This window comes from Pempheris klunzingeri, chromosome 23, assembly GCF_042242105.1.
Source record: "Pempheris klunzingeri isolate RE-2024b chromosome 23, fPemKlu1.hap1, whole genome shotgun sequence".
Classification (NCBI taxonomy): domain Eukaryota; kingdom Metazoa; phylum Chordata; class Actinopteri; order Acropomatiformes; family Pempheridae; genus Pempheris; species Pempheris klunzingeri.
Window position 1 is genome coordinate 3,393,211 of NC_092034.1, and position 23,476 is coordinate 3,416,686.

Genomic DNA, 23,476 nt, shown 5'->3' on the forward strand with positions numbered 1-23,476 from the left:
TGGGAGGTCACAGGGGTCAACATTCATTAGAACAAATGAAAAGCGACGAGAGGGGAGAAAATTGCGCTGAGAAGAAAGAGAATTCCCGGGAATATCAGTGGAATTCCTGGACCGGCGCTGTGGCACGACGGCATGTGTGTGTGTGTGTGTGTGTGTGTGAGACATGGGGTCCTCCAGTCGGGGGGGGGGGGTGTCTTCCTCTTCCAAAGAGCCGGTTAGTCAAAACACACATGGTCGGATTTTTTTGAGGAAGTGAAAATATTTGGTTTGGGTGTCAGCACCTTGAAGTAGTCAAAGTCCAGCCGCGATGAAAGGGATCAACGGTTTGACGCCGCGGCTCGGGGCCTTCGGTGCCACCCTCCAGAACGGGATAAACACACACACACCGCACACCGCACACACACACACACACACAGTCTGAACACACAGATGCTGAGCTGTGAAATGATACCATTACAATACGTAATCGTCTTTACTTTCTTCTATCAGATTCTCAGCAAATCGTTCATATTTTCACCGTTAAAGATGTAAACTGAACCTGATGTCACTCTTTTATGAACTGACAAGTTGTCTTATGCTTCTTACAAGTTACACGGAGCAACTAAACAGCAAGTGAACCTTTTTGCCAAGTTCTGCTGCAGTCCTGTACAGTAATGTTTGTAAGAACAGCAGAAAACAGGCCCCACATTTCCATCTACGATAAAACTGAAGACTGATTTTCCATCAATAACTCAAACACCACGTTTACAGTAACCCTGTTTATGTCTCAGGGGTTGATCAGGCACCTGTTCGCTGCTGAAACGTGTGAATAATGTTACAGCCGACCCAGATTCACTTCTAGAGCAGGAAAACCAGCACAGATGAAACCTGGTTTTGTGTCCACGCCACTCGACGAGCAAACATAAATGAAAGCCTATAAATTAGATTAGATTCAGATATAAGTGCACTCATGTCCTCAGCAATATGTGCAAATGTTCATAATAATAGATCAGAATTAGGCCTGAATACATTTAACATTAGTTTGTTGGATTGTAGCATGTATGTGTGTGTGTGTGTGTGTGTGTGTGTGTGTGTTAAAGATGCTCAAATGACGTATACACACTCTTTCTGTCTTTGCAGCTGTGTGTACTGTTTCAATTTGCATGTGCCATGTTTCTATGACTGCATATGTGTGTGTGTGTGTGTGTGTGTGTGTGTGTGTGTGTGTGTGTTATCCAGGGCAGGGCGGTGTGTGTAGGTGTCTAATCATCAGTCTTTGATGAGCGGGGGAATTCCAGTCTCGCCAGTCTAATCCCCGGGTGCATGCCTTCCGCTCGCTCCTCCTCGTCCTCCTCCCCCTTGTCCACCTCCCCCTCCCCCTCCTCACCCTCACCTGGGTCCCCTCACTCATCGCTTTGCACACACCTAGACTTCTTTTCGCTTCTTTGTGTACAAAAACCAACCCTTGACACACTCCTGCACCATTTCTCCACCATTTATCACCAAGGTTTAGTTGGTACACTGCAATATTTCATGATCAGATCTTCTAAGATACTTATCTTGTTGCACACACTTTCTCTTCTGCAGCTGGAGGCAGCATTTAGCATGTCTTAGCATGTCAGAAATACACATTTTATCCACTGTGGCACATTTGCTGTGCTGTGTTGTTTAATTATTGACTCATAAGGGACCGTGCACATTATTAAACATGCTAAAAATCTAGATTTTGATCGTTAGATCACTCAAAAAGGGACGAAAGGGAGGGAACGCACACCTGCTGCTATCATGCTGCTCTGCAAGGGATTTTTATATAAATACTCCAAACGTATTATTTTCAATCATAGATTTACCATGAAATAAGAGATAAAGGATGCTGACTTTAATTCCGAAGCATCAACCCCATGAGGACATACGTTTAGGATACTTTTTGGTCATTTGCTGCCTCATCTTGACCTCAGATTGTACATGGAAAAAAAGGCAGCCATGACTGTGACGGTCCTATGTGGACCTCCAGTGGTGCTGAACAGGCTTTACCTCCCCACGGGCCTGATCGCAGGGTTGGCGTGGCGGAGCAAAAAGTGGGACGGAGGTGAGGAGAGAGTGAGGGAAAATGATAGAGAGAGCTAAAAGAGAGATGGAGAGAGATACAGACAGAGAGAGTGGAGCACATATCTGCAGCTCACTGACCTCTCTAAGTGGATTACATGCCCCGTCAGTGCTGTGGGGGTAAGCGAGAGGGTAGAGAGAGGGACGAAAGAGCAAGGGGAGAGTGAGAGAGAGAGAGTTCATGGGTTTTTTTTTTTAATTTAAGGGCAAATCATTCGCAGTAAACACCTCAGTACCTCAGCATATAAATAAGGAATAAAACACACAATAACAGCAAGCAAACATGTAACAGCATCATTAGTTCAGTGGGTCTGTGGAGCATTTTCACTGTCGATATAATAGATTCATGATAAAATAGATTAATGATGCACACATGCAGGTTATATCATAATTTACACACCTGATTTAGTAATAGTGGCCACGTGGTGCGGGACAGACGGACATGGTTGGAATCATTATTTCAGTATTTGTCAGGATAATCTGATTTTTATGTATGTGGTTCCCAAGCTGGGGGTCAGGACTCCCACCAGGGGTCACAGGATATATCTCAGGGGTCGGGGGGATGATTAACAGGATAGGAAAGCCCAGCTGGACTTGAGCCGGTTGTGATGAGGCTCATGGCTGACATCTTAACCCCTGAACCATGGGGGGCACCCTATATTCTATAAGGAACATGTACATTTAGAGCAAAACCAAAAGAAACATCACAAGTTGATTCAGCAGAGAAGCAATTAACAATAATTTTGTTATGACCCATATTGTTGAGGATGGAGGGGACACATCATGTTGTCATCATTAAAATAATACTGTTCTGATAGAAAATGATCTTTTAGGGTCTTAAATTAGAAAGTTATCATTTATTTATTGTGTCTTTTTCTGTACATCTCATCAAAATAATCCATAATCTGCTGGTACAGCAATGGTTGAGTACAATATGAGAGGTTTGCCCAGACATGATGATACATAAAAGATCTATTAATAGATTTGATACAAGTTTAAGAGTGATATGATGGGGTATTTCATGCAAGCCTTTGTGCATTTAACTCACCAAACTATTTTAAAAATCAGCCCCAGATGACCTGCATCAGATATGTATCACTTTTCTCCTTCTTTTAATGGATGAATGCAGCGTATTTGTCAGTCACTCCTTTATTCATACATTTGAGGCACATTTGAGGACATGAACACTAGTTAATGTTCAAAAAAATAGAGCGATAGTAGAGACGACAGGAAAACAGATGGATGAAGAGAAAGAGGGAGATGGAGGTGAAAAGAGTGTGAGCTGCAGGCCTGGGCGTGGGAGAGCAGACTGCATTGAGCTGAAGCAGACCAGAGACTAATCTGGAGATTCAGGGCTTGTAAAAACACCTCCACACACACACACACACACACACACACACTTGACTACCCATGTGCAAACACACTCAGGCGTGTATGTGTGTGAGTCTCTCCTGATAACCCAAGCAAACTCCCGTCAAGATAACACGCGTTGTGTGTTTGCCGCCAACATGCGACCCTGTGTGTACACTCCTGACTTTGGCATGTGTGCAGGGAACGTTCAGTGGGAATCAAACCGTCAACCCTGGTTGTGGCCTTGGAGCTTTTGGCCTTGGAGCTTTGCAGGAAGACGGATGAGTCACTGTCGTTTATCAGACCACTGATCTGTCTGTCAGCTTGTGGTTAACACCTGGTTTATGGACACGTCCCACACACACACACACACACACACACATGCACAGGAATGTGACATGTGTATACAAACACAGGCCACATGTGGTAATGAACTGTGTGGTGGCTTCTCTAAACATCCTGATAATAAGAAATAAAATATACGGGTCTGTAAAAAGTAAGAACCAAAACTAAAAGTAATTGCTGCAGAATTTTATAAAAGTGGATTGAGGCTGTGTTTTCATTATTGATTTAAACTGCCGTGATCCTTTAGGTTAAAGAGATTAATCTGGCTGATGTTTTTCTGATTAATCAATGACTCATTGATTAAAATAATGAGAAAAAGCCCAAATGTGGCATCTTCAAATTCCTTTTTTGTTCAACCAACAGCCTGAAAACCTTATATATGGTTTAAAATGATGCAATAAAGAGAAAAAGCACCAAAAGCTCCTATTTGAGAACCTGAAACTAGCAAATATTTGGCATTTCTACTTTTTGTTTTGGTTTTGTGACATAGCACGTACACACACACACACACACTCACACACACACACACACACACACACACACAGGAGTGCTGAGTGGGCTGGTTTCCATGTAAAACTTCACACGGACTCAGACATGAACTAGTAAAGTGCAGATGTGAACAGATGTTTTTACTCCCGTTTGTTCCTAAACATGCTTGCTTTGTTTCTTGTTGATCTATTTGCTGATTGTTTCTATTAAATTAGAGCCTTTTGCAGCTATTCGTGAGTTATTTATTAATCTAAAACAGCGTTCCTGCATCTTTTGATATCACTGGGTACTTAAAGGGAGGCAGGATCGCTTTTTCCAAGGATTTGAGTCTTTATGAAACACTATTTGGGGTTTTTTTGTCATTAGTTGAGAGACACATATATGATAAGAGAAGATAAGAACAAGTCACTTATTCAGTTGATCAACAGCTATTGAGATCTTTGAAGGTCTGTGTTTCAAATGTGAGAATTGGCTGCTCTTCTTTGTCTTATATGAATAAATAACTGATCTCGCAGACATAATGTTGCACAGTGGGCAACTGAAATGATAAAGAACACAATGGTTAATTGTATTGTAATTGTATTATATGTTTGTTTGCCAATTCCTTTACACAATGCAGAAGGTTTGCAGCATTAATTCAGCATTAATGACCTGCTGACTTGATGGATGACTCTTGTATTTTTAATCCTGCGCCCTATTTTTGCACGTTTGTGAAACTTGTCCAGTGTTTTGCCTCAGCAGGCAATACACAGGCTACTATTGAGCTTCAATGGCTGTAATGTAATTCTTCAACGTATGGCCACTAAAAGTGCTTGTTTTAGGCACTGACAGGCTCAGGTTGTTATTCTAAGTGTGTGACAGCATTATGGAAAGGATCCCTACAGAGACAGACCTGGAAGATCCTTTTGGTTTAACCACAAACAGCCGTTATGTCGCTCTCTGCACACACACCAGACTACATTCACTAAAACAGGGATTTTAGAGAACAGGACACAGAAGTTGCTGTTCTAGTTGCTGTGACTTTGTTTTTTTTTGTTTTTTTAACTCTTTAAAACAGTAAAGTCACTCAGTAAAAAAGAAAAACGAACCCCTGGATGAACATCACATTATAGCTATTACAACTACTGGACCAATTCGAACACTTTTCATAGCTACCAGTCATTTCAAATCCAAAATATGGGCCCAGGTTTAAGAATACCAGAGCTACCATTTTAGTTTTAGTGCCACAGCAATCACTTGTACATAATATTGGCTTATTTACTTCTATATGCTAGTTAGGTGTAACTTGTAATGTAGTTCATTAATTCTGCTTGACAGGCACTTCCTCCCTCACTGGTTGCTTTAAACTATGAGGTAATGAGATAACAGTGTTTTTGGATATATATATATATAAATAACCTCCCTGCAGTGACCACATTACCAGGAATCACCGGGCTGAGACGCCAAACATGTTGTCATGTCACGGTTTTAATCTGATCTGATCTGAAACTGTCTGGATTTGGAGCTTTTGTGCGTTTTACACCACTGTAGGATTTATATATTTGGGTTTTGTGGCTGTTGATCCACACCAAACAAGACGTTTGAGGACCAAATCAAACACAAACGCTGACACACAAAAGGTTTTGCAGACACAGAAGAATGCTGACTTGTCTGCCCGTCTGTCCTCTCTCGTGCGCTCTCGGCCTCTCCATCTTTCTCACAACCTGGCTGCCTGGCATGCGTGCAATCGATGCCCGTCTGGCATTCGCTGTGTCAACAAGCATGGGAAAAGTTAATCATCAGCTTGGCACTCCCACTCCCACTCCCATCCCTCCGCTCTCGGCCTTCCTCTGACAAATCTTCACAGCATCTGCTTTTGAGAAAACTGGAGGATTTTGTGAGAAAACTGTTGTTTTGAGTTAGATAAAAGTTTTCTCTTTGGGATTAGCTCGTTGTTTGGTCCTCCACCGTCATCATCCAAACACCAGACAAACAAGCAGAGCAGAACTTTCTCCCTCTCTGTGGGAAGAAGCGCTGCCTGCAGCTTGCAGTGTGCAGTAATGGAGCGTCCTCTAGTGGTTCTGGCAGATTTCGGCATGAAAGAAGCTTTAACAGGATCCTGTTTCACTGATAGATAAGGATGATATTCATCGGCCAGACAACTGAAAGCAAAAACATGCAAACAAAGATCATAAAGTGCTCTCAGGGGAGTTATTTAGGAGAAATGTAATAAGATGTAATTCTGATCTAGTGATATATGTTGTGTATTTAAAGTTTAATGCCGATCACGTCACTCTTTTTTATGAATGAGGGAAAAAAACAACAACTAATTCCTCCCTTTGTTGTCGCTCAACAGGCTTGCACTGGCAAAAATGACTGCAATGGAGAAAAAGGAGAAAAGGTAGACACACACACACACACACACACACACACACACACACATCTTAACACTCTATAAAGCTGTTGCATCTTCTCCTGTGAAACAAGTATTATGTGATCTACATGTGTAAATAAATGCGTCTGTGTCGCCGTGCGCAGGGTGAGCGGGGCTTCCCAGGTCTCCCCGGACAGCCAGGCGTCCCAGGATTCCCCGGACCTGAAGGGCCGATTGGATCCAGAGGAGAGAAGGTGGGCTGGGGGTCATTTACAGACATGTTTTACTCAAAGTCAGAACCTACGTTTGATCATTTGGTTCCATTTGTAGTCTGGATGAGTTTGTGGGTTAGAAGTTGTGGATCTAAAATGCTAAAATCCAGAATTTCGATATCAATACCAACAATATTTTATTTCAATACTGAATATGAACAAGTGTTTCCATGTAGGACTTTAAAAGAAAATACTGCAAAGTCAACAAAATACTGAATGAACTTTAATTAGAGAACAGTCTTATATCCTTGGTGCAACAGACACAATTTAGTCAGAGATTCTTCATCTAATCTGGTTTAATGTCTGTTATTCCCCTCAGGGTAGCGATGGACCTCAGGGAACAACTGGTGCAAAAGGAATAAGAGTAAGTATTTCACTTTTTAACATGTTTTGCTGTCTGTTCTCTTACAAACAGCAGCATCACACTTTAGATAAAATGTTCATACTGAGAGAGAAAAAACAACCTCATGTTTTCATTCACTTATTGGTTCGTCTCCTCACTTTATTTATTCCCAGGATTCAGTAATAAGTTTAAGTTCAGCTTGGTTGGATGATCTCAGGTTGTAATACCTTCTTCTGCCCAGCAGATGTCCACATTTCACCTTCTCAAACATGAAGGAACAACAAGCTGAATCCTGTGTGTGACTCATTCTGCAGGCTTCACTCTGTAAATGACAGGTTGTCTTTATTATTTTCCTCCTATCAGGGGCCTCCTGGGTTGCCAGGATTTCCAGGAACGCCCGGACTTCCGGTGAGTTTCCCCATCGTCTAAAATCCTAAAATGCCGAGTCCCACTCTGACAAGCAGGTGTGTGAGGCAATTTCCTTTTTGCTTCTCGTTTCCCAGGGTCTGCCCGGGCACGACGGACCTCCAGGCCCCAGAGGAGTGGCGGGCTGCAACGGGACAAAGGTATCTGATGAACAGACGGCCAAACAATCGAACTGATGTGCAAATCTTTGAATAAATCAGATAAATTCAGGAGTCAGGAGTCAGAAACTAAGGACACGGAGTAATAATTTAGCACCAAAGCTAATTTTTAATATTTTCAGAGGATTTTTTTTGATGTGTGTTAAATGTGCTTCTTTTTTCTTCTTCTCCTCCTTCTATCCAGGGCGACAGGGGTCTCCCAGGAAGTGGAGGGATCCCCGGACAGCAAGGACTGACAGTGAGTGACGAGGAAGTCTGTTCATTATCTGACTGTTTAACACAGTAATTAATGTTCTCCTTTAATATTCTCTTCTTCTTTCTCTGTTTTAGGGTCCACCTGGTCTTCCAGGGTCAAAGGTAAGTCTGTCACTGAGGATTACTGTGCTCATTTGTTTAACTGTGTTTAGACGAGGAACTTTCACCTTTATGGTGGAGTTTCATATATTTCCTATCAGAGAACTGTTGAAACTACATAGAAATACAAGAATACAAGAAAAGTAATACTCCAAATAAAGAATACTTTTAGAAAAACATTTCTCTTTGCTGTCCAGCAGCAGAATTGAGTCGCAGTAGTTCACCAAACACTCTTATTCTGTTCGAAGCTCAGTACAGCATTGTGTGATACCACACTGCACTGTATTCTCTAAGGGAAACTGTACAGCCAGCAGGTCATTCCTGCAAATCGAACCCCGACAGGGTGACGCAGGACTTGATTTTCTTGCTGTAGCTATCAGAAGTTTGTCTGCTGTGCACAAAATGTCGTAGTTGACCGATCAAAAGTCGTGTAATGAATGTGTGTGTGATGCTGCACTGTTTTTATAATGTTTCAGGCTCATGTTTAACACTATTTAACAGGTCAAATCTTTAAATCAGTCATTGCTGCAAAAGTGAATTCAGAAAAATGTTTTGTCGGCTGTTCTTTAGCTTATAAATTATGAAATAGATTATATCCAGTTGGATGTTGCTGCTTACTTTGATTAGAAACAGTGTCTGATGTAATGAAATAACAAACCTGAAACGGTTTCCTCTGGTCTTTGTCTCTGTAGGGAGACCCAGGCGATGTGATTTCCGCCAACCGGTTTGGAGACAAAGGAACAGTGGGCCTGCCCGGACCGCCAGGATCCCCTGTGAGTTTCTGTCTATTTTAACCCTTTAAAACCAAAGCTGGGCAGCCGAGACACCACAAACATCCAGCTGAGTTAGTGACACCAAAAATATAAAATAACCTCAAGGGGAAACAAAAGGGGGGAAACTGTTAAGTGGTTATTTTTATTTACATTTTACTTACATTCATATCATATATCTACATAAAACTAATAAATGGAACAAAAGAAAAATCTATACAAAATATAGTATATTATTTGCAATAGATGCTAAATATAACAGGTAATTAGAAGAAAATGGTCATTAACTTTACCATCTGTCAAATCTAAATCCATAACAGTTAATGAACTACGTTGAGTTATCATTTGTAATGATCTGATAACAGATTTGATAACTTCCAGTTGTACTCTGATCTATAAATGCTTGTTGGGTTTTCCTCTCTGCACTGCCGTGTACAATGAAACAATGTTCCTCTGGTTGTGCACACTTAAATATATACTGATTTCATTTCCCCAGTGTCACATAAGTCTGCATTAACCATTTTATACTCAGGCGTGTATTTATAGACCGAATATGAGCTCCAGCACATTCCCAGTCCTCATCCGAAATTTCATATTGTAAGTTTTCCTTCCAGGCTGGGAATGTCTCACATGAGTAAGACGTCAGGAAACTGGGAAACTTTGATATGATGCCCTTTCTCAAACTGTTAAGGACTTATTGATATTGGAGACTGACGCTCATTCTTTAAATTTCACCGTTTATTTGCTGAGATATTAGAAATGCATACCAACCAAACTATGTTATTTCATGTGGTCCAACTCAGACATCCACAGAAAAGCCTCACGTGTTTAGATCTCAACTTTATTTGTGATTGTTTCCAAACATTTAGTACAAACCATCTTCATGTTCGAGCCAAAATGAGACGAATAAATGTGTTTTACAAGCAAGTGTGGTTGTTCATACATAGATATGATAATATTCTTATTAAAAAGATAAATAAAGGTGCATGGAAATAAAGAAACCTGGTTTGTTTTCACAGGAAAGTTACTTTAAATGATTAAACTGTTAAAGATTTACAGAAAAGCATTAAAACATCTTTTCTGTGTGTGTTCGTGTCTCAGGGCTCCTCCGGACCTCCCGGCTTGCAAGGTCCACTCGGCCCTCCAGGACCCAGAGGTTATGAGGTGAAGACGGCTGCAGCCAAACATCATATCTCTGTCCAAATGTGTATTTCGCAGATGTTGTCTTTTTCGGGTGAGCGATCCAAGCTGCTAAAGTGAAGAGTAACCCAACAATGTTCTTTTCTGGTGCTGTTTTCCAGGGTCGTCCAGGTCCTCCCGGTCTTCCCGGGCCAAAAGTGAGTTCAAAGATCTGACACATAGATTCTACAAACACAAGAGGATCATTTGATGTGCTCCACATCGATCCTCTGTCCTTTTGGCTGATGTTGGTGTGTTCCTCTGCTCTCTCCAACAGGGAAACATGGGACTGAACTTCCAAGGACCCAAAGGAGAGAAGGTCCTCACCTGATTATCACTAATGAGAAGCTTCAAAACCGACTCAACTCATAGCGCTCTCTGTGTCTAACCTTTTCTATGCTCCATTTTAATCTCATCTGGTATGTGTGGTGTGTGTGTGTGTGTGTGTGTGTGTGTGAACGCAGGGTGAACCAGGTTTGCCAGGACCTCCTGGTCCTCCCGGGCAGGTGGGAGAACAGAAGAGGCCGCCTGAGACGGAGATCCAGAGAGGAGACAAGGTAACGATACCAACGTAACCCAGAGAGGGACGATGGCCTCGCTTCAAACACACAAAGCTTTTCTAACTTTGGTGTTTATACCAGAAGCTCAAGACTTTTCTAATGAAGCTGCAGCTTGTTTGGATCTAAACAAAAACAAATGCCAAAATGTAGGTTTGTTTGATGTATGTGGATGAATATAAAAATAAATGTCATGTCAGTTATCTGCAAATGAAAAACCTACTGAGCGCCACAACCTGCTGCAACCTTCACTCCAGCCACTAGATGGCAGCAGAGGATTTCTCAGCACAGTTTGGACACTTTTAAAATGTTCCTTTACCTTGTTGGTTGATGCATCGATCAGTTAATCAGTCAATCTTTATCTATAAAACACCAATTTATAACCAATGTTTTGTCAAAACACTCTCCATGAGTAAGTAAGTCAGTAAAGTTTATTTAGCACTTTTCACAGAACAAAGTCACAAAGTGCTTTATGGGATTAAAAGAAAATAAAAACAATACATATAATAAAATAAACAATAAAAGAACCAACAACAATCAGCCATAAGAATGAATAGATCTAAAAACACACCAAATCATATCCCATGAGCGTTAGACAGCAGGAGACGAGGAAGAGGATAAACCCAACGATTCAGGAATTCAAAATTAAGGATTCAAGAATCCCCACATGAGTAAAAATCAAAAATCACTTCTATTAGGCAACAGTGGCGAGAAAAACTCCCCTTTAACAGGAAGAAACCTCAAATGTGATGTAACTACAATGTGATGTGATGTTTTTTTTAGTAAAATCCTGCAGTTTAGGTCCCAAATTAGCACAAGAGCAAATATAAGCAACCAGTGAAGCTCAGATTAAACATCACTGGACGCCATTTTAAATCAGACTGCTTGTTTGATATAAAATATATAGAAATGCTCTTTTGTGGGTTTTCTCTGCAGGGCGACCCAGGACTTCCAGGACCCCCAGGTGATTCAGGCTTTCCAGGCCCCCCTGTAAGTATCTATTCCCACCTGTTCACCGTTTATTGATCAGCAGTAAGTGTCCGCTAGTGAGCTAAAGGAAAACCTCTCTCCTTGACAGCCGTGTGGTTTACGTGTGTTTTTCTTTTTGCAGGGTCCTTCAGGTGGCCAGAGAGGAGACAAGGGAGAACCAGGAGATCCAGGCAAGCGAGTAAGTACAGTTCACACATAAACTGATGATTTAACTGAGTTTAAAAGACTCACTGAATCACCTAAGAGCACCTGGACTCACCTTTCCAGAAGAGAAAATGTGCATCCGACAGTTTTTTTTTTTAACTTCCCAAAGAAATCTAACAACGTTTCTGTCTGGACCTCAGTCTCTGTTTTCTTCTGTCTGCAGGGCAAACCAGGCAAAGACGGCGACCCTGGTTCTCCAGGCTTCCCCGTGAGTTCTAACAACGAACTCTCAAGGAAAATTAATTCATGCGAAGCCGTTTTGAAAATCTTTTAAAATGTCCTTTATTTTTTTCCCCCTTGTTCACCATCAGGGAATCAAAGGAGAATCAGGCCAACCAGGTCCTCCAGGCAGGGATGGAGAGAGAGTAGGTTTACTTCCAGCTTTTTTAAAAGACATTTTAAAACTGTATTCAATACGGTGATGTCATGACTTCCCCCCGTCCCTCTCTTTTTAGGGACTAAAAGGTGATCGTGGATACCCAGGCCCCCCAGGAGTGGTGCGTAATCTACATCTTTATCATTTGACAAACTCATGATCTACTTGTGGCTTTTTCTGGAGTTATTAGCAGTTTATCCCATAATCTTCATCTGCAGACACAGTTTTTTGTCTCGGAGGGGTTTTTTTTCTTTTAATTGACAATAAAAGTCTGTATCTGCACTGGCAGCCCCATTAATGTGAATGTGTGTAACAACAAAAAGAGTTTAAAAAGTGAGAACATGCTCATATGTAAGATGTTAGACTACATCCTTCTGACCACTGGGTGGCTTCATTTCTCTCTTTTATATTATTTCTTACTACAAACTAATATTTTACTTTAACAATCTGTATTATTACTTTATTCTGTTTGTAAAAATGTCACTTAAATGTAAAACAAATTTTATTTTATTTGTCATCGTCCCACCAGGTGATTGGTGGGCAGACAGGAAGTCAGGTCGGCCCTAAAGGTGAGCCCGGGTTCCCAGGAACACCTGGACTCAAAGGAGACAGAGGACCATCAGGTAAAACACACACACACACACACACACACACTTAAGCATTTAAACATCTTTAATCAGGTTGTTTCAGTAATGCTAACACATTAGCTTAGCTTACAACACCATGTTAAATGGTAACACTGAATGCCAAATGTTGTATTGTGTATTATATTGTGGTTGTGTGTGTATATATATATATATATATATATATATATAATTATAATAATCTAAAACAATAAGTTTGGGATCTTTAGTCAGAGGAAACAACACTAGCTTGGCAAACTCTTCAATAATGAAGATAATTGTTGGTTGCAGGCCTAAATAACTGAGTTGAATTAAGGCGTTAATTTTAACTTTGGCCTCCTGCCTTCTTCAGGTTTAACAGGACCTCCAGGAGTCCCAGGAATTCCAGCTGTCGGCGGTGGTGGTCAGCCTGGATCTCCAGGCTTCCCCGGAGAGAGAGGTCAGAAGGGAGACATCGGCCCCCCAGGGCTGGGTCTGCCAGGCCCCCCAGGACGCTCGGGGTCACCTGGTCCCTCGGGTCAACCAGGGCTCCCTGGACCTCCGGGCTTTTCAACAGCGGGACAAAACTGCATCCCTGGAGTTCCCGGGCGTCCCGGCCTGCAGGGAGATAGAGGTTACCCAGGAGAGACGGGCCAGAAAGGTGAGAGATGCTGGTGCTCATCAAAAAAATCTGTGAGCAAGAAGATGTTTATCCATCATTTGTGTATATAACAGAAAAGTTAAGAACATATCAGTAGTAAGGTTTCTGTCAGGATCAGTGTCATGTGAAATACCACAAGATAATAAAAAGAAGATGAGGAAGTGGATTAAATTTAAAATGGCCGCCCTGCTTGAGCACCATAACACAGAAAACACTAACATCAGCGATCTGTTGCTGTTTCAGGAGATAAAGGCGACACCTGTGTGAACTGCTTTGGCGGCACAGATGCCATCCCAGGACCCCCAGGAGCTCCAGGACAGCCTGGATTTCCAGGTAACACCACTTAACTCTAATAGATTGGTCACATTGTAAACCTGCAGTATACAACAACGTTTCCCAACCTTTTATTTTTTACATAGACTCACGTTTCAGAAATGACAAACCACTGAAACCTAATTCACAATTCTCTCCCACAGCTAATTAGTATGTACATGACCGTTCCCGACTGTTTTTACTGCCATATATTATCTAGAATAGCTAAACCAGCCATTTTGTAGAGACATACATTTAATAAATCATGTGCTATTCAAAACATGTTAAATAAAATGAGACCAAATAAATGCAGCCAGGCCGAGTTAACGTCCTCTCACATGATGCTTTCATCAGTAATTATAAACGCATTTTAAAGACAGACTTGCAGTTAACGGGCTCAAAAGTGCACTGCAGAAATAAATCTTGTGTAAATGTTTGAAGAAATTCTGTGAGCCCTTTGCTCTCCATCAGGATCTCCTGGCGCCACGGGCATTAAAGGAGACAGAGGATTCTCAGGAACACCTGGTGCTGCTGGACCACCTGTGAGTACTTTTTACTTTTCCCTGGACAGCACATATCATCCAGGAACAGATGTTCAGGGCGTTCAAACTGTAATTTGGTGATTTTGACGCTGAACTGAACACATTCGCTTTAGGTTAATGGTTGGTATGATATAAAGATTAAATTACTTCAATTACATGAAATCTAATATGAACGACATTTTCTTCTTCCTTTCCGTTTCAGGGTCCCTCCGGTCCTTCGGGTTCTCCAGGATTCCCTGGAGAGAAGGGAGACCCGGGCGATGCCATCACAGTCAGCGGCGTGAGGGGAGAAAAGGGTGACACTGGCTTCCCCGGATCGCCTGGTCTCCCCGGTCTGGACGGTCGACCCGGTCGTGACGGACAGCCTGGACAGCCTGGACCCAAAGGAGCTTCTGTAGGTGGCCTCCAATCAGTCTGTCCAACCTTTAGATCGATCCATCCATGATTTCATAACTGAAATGTGTTCGACAGGGCTCTCTGCTGGTGAAAGGAGAACGAGGGCCCCCCGGTGAGCCTGGCGGCCCTGGTATTCCAGGGGACAGGGGTCCTCCAGGATCCCCTGGTTTTGGACCTCAAGGATCTTCAGGACAGAAAGGTGACCAAGGTGTCTCAGGACGACCTGGAAGTTCCGGCCCACCCGGTAAGATGATCATTTTAGGTTTGGTCAGTGAGTCGCATGCCACCTTATCAATCAAATTTACAAGACTCTATTATAGGACTCGCTATCGAGGAAATCTAGAAAAATCGCAGAAATTTGATGGTTTTGTTGTAAAATTAGTCATAAAAACAAAATGAACACAAATAAACTTCCTCACAGCAAATTATTCCTTCAGTACAAGAACACAGTCACAATACATTCACAGCATTCGTCATTCTTACTGATTTTCTAAGATGGTGTTTCTGAAACATTTACCATAGATCTTTCAAAATAAAAGCACCTTTATGCTTATTTAAATTCATGTTATACTATTAAACTTTTATCTGCTCACTGATCCAAACATCCGTTTCACTGAAGTCAACCTGGAGCTCACTGGTCTTTTACCTGTGCTTTCTCTCATCATGCAGGTGCTAAAGGTGAACCAGGCCTGTCGGTGGCTGAGAAAGGCTTACCGGGACCCAGAGGACAGGATGGTGAACCAGGACTGCCCGGCGCACCAGGTCATTATTTCACAGTAAAAGACATTTTTAATGCAGTTCTCACTCATTCACATCACACGTGTCTGATTTTTGTTTTCTAATTTTCTGTTGTCAGGTAGCTCAGGTCAGCCTGGACAGAATGGTTTCCCTGGTTTACCTGGAGCCAAGGGTGAACCTGGACTCCCAGGCATTGGACTCCCAGGACCCCCTGGAGCTAAAGGTAAAACAGCTCTAGCTCTCTCCTCCATTTACTCCTTTTCCACCTCCGTCCTTCTATCTTTTCATCCTCTTCGTAACTTCCTATGCCTCCTACTCATTATGTTTCTCATCATAAATTGTCTTGCATCACATTTACCACCAACCTTGTCTACCTCCTCCAGGATTCCCAGGTATCCCCGGCCAGCCAGGAGCTCCTGCAGGACCGGGCAGACCAGGAGTAGATGGACTTCCCGGCCAGCCTGGATTTCCTGGACCCAAGGTGGATAGATAGATAGCCAAGAGACTCCACTGACAAAAACTCACTCTTTAAAACACCAACATCACGCAATAACACAAATAAACTGACCAGCAACTGTCCTGTCTTCTGTGAGGTAAAATCACTGTTTTTGTTAATGGAGTCTGGTGGCTTTGAACCAATCAATATAACGACTGTTTCTGGTTTAACAAAAAGCATGTTACAGGTTTCGATCTGTAAGGATCCTATCTCTAATGCTGTCAGACACTTTGAGTAACAGTCTGAGTCCATTTGTGGCTGCTAGCAGAAAATATTTTCTCTTTCTCGTCATTTTGAACCCAAAATATGTAAAAAAATTAGACCATGGTTTAAGAGTATCCTCCTTTAATCCTTTAATATTAATGGGAAGTTCATTGCATCTCCAAAAAATATGCGATGCAAACAGTAAACCTACCAAACTTATTATTTTTCCCCTAATGTTTCAAGAAAAATATATGGGTTTTTGTCTCTGTTCACACTGACCTTTACTGGGCTGTTCTGTCCACAAGAAAATGCTGACGGTAAACAAGGTACTCTTGTGATGAGTACAGAGAAAATCCTCCAGTAAAATTATTCAAATTCATTCCACCAGAATCCAAAAAATAAAGAGAAAATGGTGTTTAATATCAATACTTCACCCAAATTTTTGTATTATTGTATTATTATTAAATTCTAATCCATTAACTGACTCTGTGTGTTTGTGTGACAGGGCGAGCCTGGCTTCGGCCTTCCTGGCCCCCCAGGTTTGCCAGGAGTACCTGGTGCTAAAGGTCTCTCCGGACCAAAGGGAGATTCTGGTTTCCCTGGCAGCCCTGGCTCACCTGGACAACCTGGATTTGATGGCGCTCCAGGACCCAAAGGTATTCTGCAACCCTGTTACTGAGACTGAGACTTTAATTTACTTTTGTCTGTTTGTGTTTCTACTTTCATCTTTAAAGCCAACAGTACACTGAGATGACTTTCTCGTCTGTCTCTGTCCAGGTGAGCCCGGTACACCTGGTGTATCTGGAGCTCGTGGCCCACCTGGATCCCTGGCCCTCGGCTCAGTGGGGCAACCCGGCCCAGTTGGACCCCCTGGTCCGATGGGACCACCAGGTGAGATACATACGACTGTATTATCAGTCTTATTTTCTCTGTGTTGACTGGAGGAGGCACATTTAGAGGACAGTTGTACTCGTGCATGTTTTTATGTGTTTCATGATTTTTTAAAAATATTTGTCTTTGTTCGGCTTCGGAAAGTCACCCAGGACTGTGCATGACCACCCACTCGTCCGTGTTTTGAGCTTGTACAGGTGTCTGGATGTCGTTTTGGTTCAAACTATATGTATCGCACACTTTTCATATGAGCACCCCAAAGAACCCGAGCACCAGGCTGCGTGTCGAGGGTTTTGGTTGATCGAAAAACACAGTCACCCTTTTTTGGTTGGTGATCAAGGTGTGTGTACAGACGGGATGAGCCTGAATATGTGTGTGTCATGGTTGCTGGATGGTAACCGTACCTTGATCTGGGGGGTCTCTTCTCTGCACCTTGTCGTGCTCCTTGCTTTCGCTTTCAAGGTCACCGCTCTCTCACCCTTTCTTGGCTGCATCACCACTGTTTGCACAGCACAACACACGTCAGGACTCACCATTTTAACTCCACTCAAGGCCCTTTCATTCACGAGCACACCAACTGTAAACTAACAGAGCTTCCCCAGTCTCTCAGCACCTTAACTTCACAACACTCGTATGCACAAAAACCACAGACTAACACGTATCCCAGCAAAATATCTGAATACTCTGAGCACGTGAGAGCTTCGGTGCATATTCAGAGTGCTCCAAAAGCGGCTTCATATAGATGTTTTAATGCATTTAATGCATTATACTTTGTTTTCCTCATCTCACCTTCGGCTTAATCCAACGCTCCGTCCTCTACGCTTTGAAACACACCCCTCCCTTACCTGCGACTCTCTGATGCCAAGGCGAGAAAGGTATTGTAACCCAATACTGGTGCCGGTTGATGGACATTTCATGGTGACACACATGACAATGAACAATTATGTTACCCCTTTTCAAATAGGGAGTAAATGTGTCGTTTAGTGTGGACTGATTATGTTTTGTGTGGAATAATTTGCTGCTTTGCCTGCTACAAAAACACGGTTACCTGCATCTGGACTGCGTTGGACATGTGTCTTCAGATTTAATTGTGCTGTGGGCTCAGCCTAGACAGCATTCAGTAAAATCTAGAGTTCAGCTGTAGCTCCTGAATCCAGACAATGAAATCTCGATCTTAACTCAACAGGATTCCCTGGAGCAAATGGAGAGAAGGGAGACCCCGGCCCTCCTGGTCTAGACATCCCAGGTCTGCCAGGAGACAGAGGATCTCCTGGTTTCCCAGGTTCCCCAGGATCAAGCGGTCTTCCAGGACCTCCTGGAGGACCTGGACGCGATGGCCTGCCAGGATTGCCAGGTAAAATATGTTACTTACATCATTAGCCTGCTGGCTAACTAATGATGGGACTGGCTAAATGATTACTTCCTCTTCCTTTAGAGGCCAGACAGTGTTTCTGTTACTGGTTTTAAGAACCTGAAACATAATACTGAGGCTACTTGTCCATATTTTAAGCCATAAAATATCTACAAAAGTCGCAGCTTAACCGTCTGGTTCAGTGCTTTACTTACTTAAAGTATGACTGACTAACTTCTTACTATAACTGTGTGAATGACGGCTTATATAATATGAATCTTCTCATTTGTGGTTTATTTTCTCTAACTTCTCTTTGCTGCTCTCGACTGTCTGTCTCTCCTCCAGGTCAGAAAGGAGACATGGGTCCTATGGGATCTCCAGGACCCTCTGGAGGACCAGGAGGCCCAGGAGGGCCTGGCGCTCCTGGATTTAAAGGTATAATTCACATAAACACTCACACCTCACTCGTAACTCTTGCATACAACCCTAAAAGGCATAAATCACATGCAGTATGTCCCCAGTGATGATCAGTGTCAACAGTAAGTTACATGCTGGAACAAGCTTTACTGAATCTTAAACATTAGATAAAATGTTTAGAGGTTCGAAGTCATTAAAGGAATAATTCAAGATATTTTCATATAAATAAGTGACAGAACAGAGCTAAACTTACTAACGTCTTACGGTCTCCACTCCAGGTGAAGCTGGATTCCCAGGCAGAGACGGCGTACCTGGTGGTCCTGGTGGTAAAGGAGAGAGAGGCGACCCCGGCGTCCAGGGACCCCCTGGAGCCAGCCAGCCGCCATCGGTCACAAAGGGAACCAAAGGAGAGCCTGGACTTCCAGGTACAGCTGAAAACACACTCCCTGCCTCTAAAGATTTTATTTTTCTTAGAAATTATGGTAAAAATATACCAGACTGATGATAAAATACAGCATATTTTGAAAGTACGTAAACACATTCATTCACCATTCACTGTATTATTGGATCCACATTATTGTGTGTGTGTTTCGCAGGTGCACCAGGTCTTCCAGGTCAGAAAGGCATCCCTGGTCTCACCGGTGACCCCGGACTCTCAGGATCAGATGGACGCCCTGGACTCCCCGGACCATCAGGTATGGACTTACCACCCAACAAACACACCCATGTAAATATGAATACGCAACAAATTCTAACATGCTGTTTCCATTGTGCTGCAGGACCCAAGGGAGATTCTGGCATCCCAGGAGCTCCAGGTGGTCCTGGAGGTCCAGGTGCAAAGGGCAGTATGGGAGAAATGGGATTTCCAGGTGGGTTTGAACATCTCAAAGCCTTTCAGGTGGTTCACGGTGTATTCATGGAAGATGTTCCCAAATGTTTTCTCCAAAATCAAGATTTAATGTTGAAATAAATGTAATCCACATTTTTAGAAAATATTTTAATTCCACGTGAGATACTGGTTTTCTTGTCCATCTTGAATCCGTAATTATGATGTTTTTTTAATGATAAGCAACTAAAATATCACCCGATTTCATTGACATAAATGCTTTGATGATGCTACAGGACCATCAGGGCAGAAGGGTCTGCCAGGTCAGGGAGGTAGGCCTGGATCCCCAGGACAGCCAGGAGGACCTGGTTTCCCTGGAGCCAAAGGTGAACCCGGCTCTGCTGGAGTTGGACCACCCGGACAACAGGGACTCAAGGTACAGGAAACACAACCACCGAAGTTTTTTACGTCAGAAAATCACATTTCAAAGGCAGGGTCACGCATTTTGTTATTTAAACATCTCTGGTAGGGTGAACCAGGCCAGCCGGGATTCCCAGGTTCTCCAGGACTGAAGGGAACTCCAGGGTCATCTGGTCTCCCAGGTTTACCAGGCGGGTCCGGTGCCAAAGGGGACCCCGGCCTCCCAGGATTCCAAGGTAAATCTAAAGTTTGAATAATGCAGTTTTAGGAAAAGACCCTCAGAGGTCTTAAAAGAGATGTAATCTACTAATATGATTCAATGATTGAGCTAGCGTGCTAAGCTAGCTAGCGTTAGTTACTCATGTTTAAACTTGAGCAATGTTAGTTAGCTTCTTACCTTGTTCTGAAAACTTTCAGCTACCAGCTGTTCTAGGGAGGAGCTTAGCGAAAGGGTCAAACATCAGATGGGAACATCCTCCCAGATTGTTTGATTATGCTGAACGTCCAGTTATTTATTATTATTGTCCATCTGTTCTCCTGTCAGGTGCGCCTGGTATCCCTGGACCTAAGGGTCTTGATGGTGGGCCCGGCGCCCCAGGTCTCACTGGAGCTCCTGGTAGACCCGGAGAGTCCGGTCGGCCGGGACAACCAGGGTTGCCAGGAGAGAAGGGTCAGGCAGGCCGGGATGGGATCCCAGGACCTTCTGGAGTCAAAGGAGAGCCAGGTACGTCACCAGTCAACATACTCGAAATTAATTACTTAACAGTTTTTTAAAAATTGCCATGTGTTTGGTTGAAGTTGCTTGACTGTCCATGTAGTGTATGAAATTTTGATCAGTCGCTAAACTTATTCACGCCTACTTCAGGGCTTCCTGGTTATGGTGGTCCCGGTGCCTCAGGGCTTCCAGGGTTGCCAGGTGAGTAACCACCCACTATATCTAACAAGTTTTAATTGTTGTGATATCGTCTCTGCACCGAACAGTCTCTACTTCATCTCTCACTATGTGTTAAGGTGCAAAGGGAGACCCAGGTCTTCCCGGCCCAACTGGCAGTTCTGGCTTCCCCGGCACCAAAGGAGAGGCTGGTTTCCCCGGTTCCCCTGGTTCTCCAGGCAACAGTGGCCCTCCTGGGCCTCCAGGACTGGCTCTGCAGGGCCCCAAAGGACTGCAAGGACCCCCTGGACCACCTGGAAGAGCAGGTAAAGCACTTGAATCTCATATGTATCACCACAGTACTGCCAGAAAATGCTGCCTGGTTTTCTGATATCTAGACTGAATGGAGTGGTTTGTTTTACTCACCTACAATAACAGGCACTGTAGGGGGTTTATTGTGTAGGAACTTCCAATTAATATTACCTGCAGATTGTAATCAGGCATAATTTTGAAGCTACCTTGTTGTTTAAATCCAAAGTTGGAGTTTAATACGAGATATAATGATCTCAATCATGTGAAACTACCATCATTAACCTGTGGGTAGAGTTCTGAATTTACAGTACAAACATTATAAATGCAAATTAAAGAAAAGACAGCTCTGATGAAAGATGGGTATGGTTAATTGAGGTAATTCAACCAGTGAAAACCAGGCAACAAATGGCAGAAGCTGCACTTTAAATGTGAATGCTTTCATCTCCATGTCAATCGATCTGCATGGGACCTTGTTGCACCATTTGCCACCACCGGCGTAAGAGCCACGTCGCTGTTTGAGCACCACCTGTCCACTCATTTTCAAGAACACTGAACACAGATGATAAACGTTTGTGATGCCGTGCACACTCCCTTCACCCCCCCCCCTCCAATCCCTTTTCACCAGGAGACGTCGAGGTGCTCCTCACGCGCCAATCACTGTTCGTCACCGGGGTTTGACAATGCCCCCAAAAAGAGCATGTGTTTGTACGTCATCATCTGGTTTGCCTTTAAATCCATCTGACCTCATGTCTCCTCACCCCCTTTCCCTCGTCTCCCGATCCCATAATGGGGAAAGCTGTAATCTATCCATCTCTCCACAGCCCTGAAGTACTGTACATGTGTGTGTGTGGTCGTCTTCTCCTCCAGTGTGCTTGTGTTAGATCATTTTTAAGGAAATGTTGGCGTGAAATATCTGAGCCTGAGGCAAACGCCAATAAATAAACTCTCAACTATTCGAGGGTATTTTTTGTGGATTGAATTTAATGGGATTCTGTGCACAGTTACACTTTTGTTCATTTACAATCACAGATCCTGAAAATCTGCTTTCAAATTTTCAAGTATTTCTCCAAAACCTTGCAGATTAATGACTAAATCGGCAACAATTAAAGTAATCTGTTTCACCAGGATGGCAAAGATAAAGTTGACACTACAACTGTCATGGGATTTTGATTCATGATTAATACTGATGATTAATTAGAGAGTAACAGATGTGTCTCGTCTAGGCATCTGATTTTACTCTAAGTTTACTGTTTAAGGGCAATAGTAGAGTCCATTTGAGAGTTTTGGGGTTTGCATCTGGCTTTGCTGTTGTGAGTGTGTTTTGTGGCACCAATCATTCATCTGCATGGGCACTGTATGTCCCAACACAAACACACACCTAAACTCACACATTGAGAACAAGCCTAACACAATGCTGGAAAGAGTGGGCAACCCTGACGCAGAGGGTAGGATAATTAATACTCTCCTGACCCCAGTGGTGTCAACACATTTTTCAGCCGATCCAGTGGATTATTAAATGGTTTATTAAGCTCGAGGAGAAGGATCCTTTTCTAATCACAAGATTTGGGAATGCACTGAGATTTTTTTCAGTCAATGTGCAGTAAATTATTGCCTTTAACTGTAAAAATGCATCTAAAATTACATAAAAAAATGTGCAAAATTGCAGCATTGCACCCTTTCATGATATTAGGATAGATGTAACCTGTTATTTTGGCTGTTTGTAAGGTAAAATCAGTAGATTTCTCCTATGACTGCTGTTGGAGCCTGTAAAATACGACTCAAAAAGTAAAAAAAAAAAGATTTGAGTTTATATTTACAGTGAATGAGACTGCCCACACACCAGCACTGTGTTCGGCTAGTAAAAAACAGGTGACAAACTGAAGCTATGACATTTTACCCCCTGTTTCCTGTGGCTTGGCCCCACCCACTGCGGTGTGGCCCCGCCCCTTCATGCGATGACACCCGGCTGCCGCAGGTCCCCCAGGTCAGATCAACGGCGTCCAGACTTCTACTGCACGTTTCCTTCAGAGCCACTGACTGAGTTTAACTCCACTCTCTGATCTAGCAGGAACAAATTACACCTGTTGGGAAATCACTGCATTTTCTCCTCTGGACTCTTCATCTCTTCCTAACGAATGTCGTCTTTTCACTTTCTATGCACACTGATGGTAGTGTAATGCACCTTT

The 23,476-nt window shown here is 43.0% G+C and overlaps 1 protein-coding gene across 1 annotated transcript in view; it reads left to right on the forward strand.

Moving 5' to 3' along the window:
• col4a5 (collagen, type IV, alpha 5 (Alport syndrome)) overlaps positions 1–23,476 on the forward strand; it is a 45,881-nt gene that overhangs the window by 15,818 nt on the left and 6,587 nt on the right. Inside the window, exons 2-39 of the mRNA XM_070854601.1 lie at positions 6,605–6,649; positions 6,787–6,876; positions 7,214–7,258; positions 7,601–7,645; positions 7,741–7,803; positions 8,006–8,059; positions 8,152–8,178; positions 8,868–8,948; positions 10,047–10,109; positions 10,247–10,282; positions 10,402–10,443; positions 10,589–10,681; positions 11,618–11,671; positions 11,793–11,849; positions 12,039–12,083; positions 12,187–12,240; positions 12,331–12,372; positions 12,781–12,874; positions 13,227–13,514; positions 13,758–13,847; positions 14,298–14,368; positions 14,571–14,762; positions 14,840–15,008; positions 15,434–15,526; positions 15,621–15,725; positions 15,886–15,983; positions 16,708–16,858; positions 16,980–17,093; positions 18,280–18,447; positions 18,790–18,879; positions 19,140–19,286; positions 19,458–19,556; positions 19,641–19,730; positions 19,984–20,123; positions 20,217–20,343; positions 20,652–20,831; positions 20,973–21,023; positions 21,119–21,304. Of these exons, the coding sequence (XP_070710702.1) occupies positions 6,605–6,649; positions 6,787–6,876; positions 7,214–7,258; positions 7,601–7,645; positions 7,741–7,803; positions 8,006–8,059; positions 8,152–8,178; positions 8,868–8,948; positions 10,047–10,109; positions 10,247–10,282; positions 10,402–10,443; positions 10,589–10,681; positions 11,618–11,671; positions 11,793–11,849; positions 12,039–12,083; positions 12,187–12,240; positions 12,331–12,372; positions 12,781–12,874; positions 13,227–13,514; positions 13,758–13,847; positions 14,298–14,368; positions 14,571–14,762; positions 14,840–15,008; positions 15,434–15,526; positions 15,621–15,725; positions 15,886–15,983; positions 16,708–16,858; positions 16,980–17,093; positions 18,280–18,447; positions 18,790–18,879; positions 19,140–19,286; positions 19,458–19,556; positions 19,641–19,730; positions 19,984–20,123; positions 20,217–20,343; positions 20,652–20,831; positions 20,973–21,023; positions 21,119–21,304 (3,679 nt within the window). The remainder of the gene's footprint in view (positions 1–6,604; positions 6,650–6,786; positions 6,877–7,213; positions 7,259–7,600; positions 7,646–7,740; positions 7,804–8,005; positions 8,060–8,151; positions 8,179–8,867; positions 8,949–10,046; positions 10,110–10,246; positions 10,283–10,401; positions 10,444–10,588; positions 10,682–11,617; positions 11,672–11,792; positions 11,850–12,038; positions 12,084–12,186; positions 12,241–12,330; positions 12,373–12,780; positions 12,875–13,226; positions 13,515–13,757; positions 13,848–14,297; positions 14,369–14,570; positions 14,763–14,839; positions 15,009–15,433; positions 15,527–15,620; positions 15,726–15,885; positions 15,984–16,707; positions 16,859–16,979; positions 17,094–18,279; positions 18,448–18,789; positions 18,880–19,139; positions 19,287–19,457; positions 19,557–19,640; positions 19,731–19,983; positions 20,124–20,216; positions 20,344–20,651; positions 20,832–20,972; positions 21,024–21,118; positions 21,305–23,476) is intronic.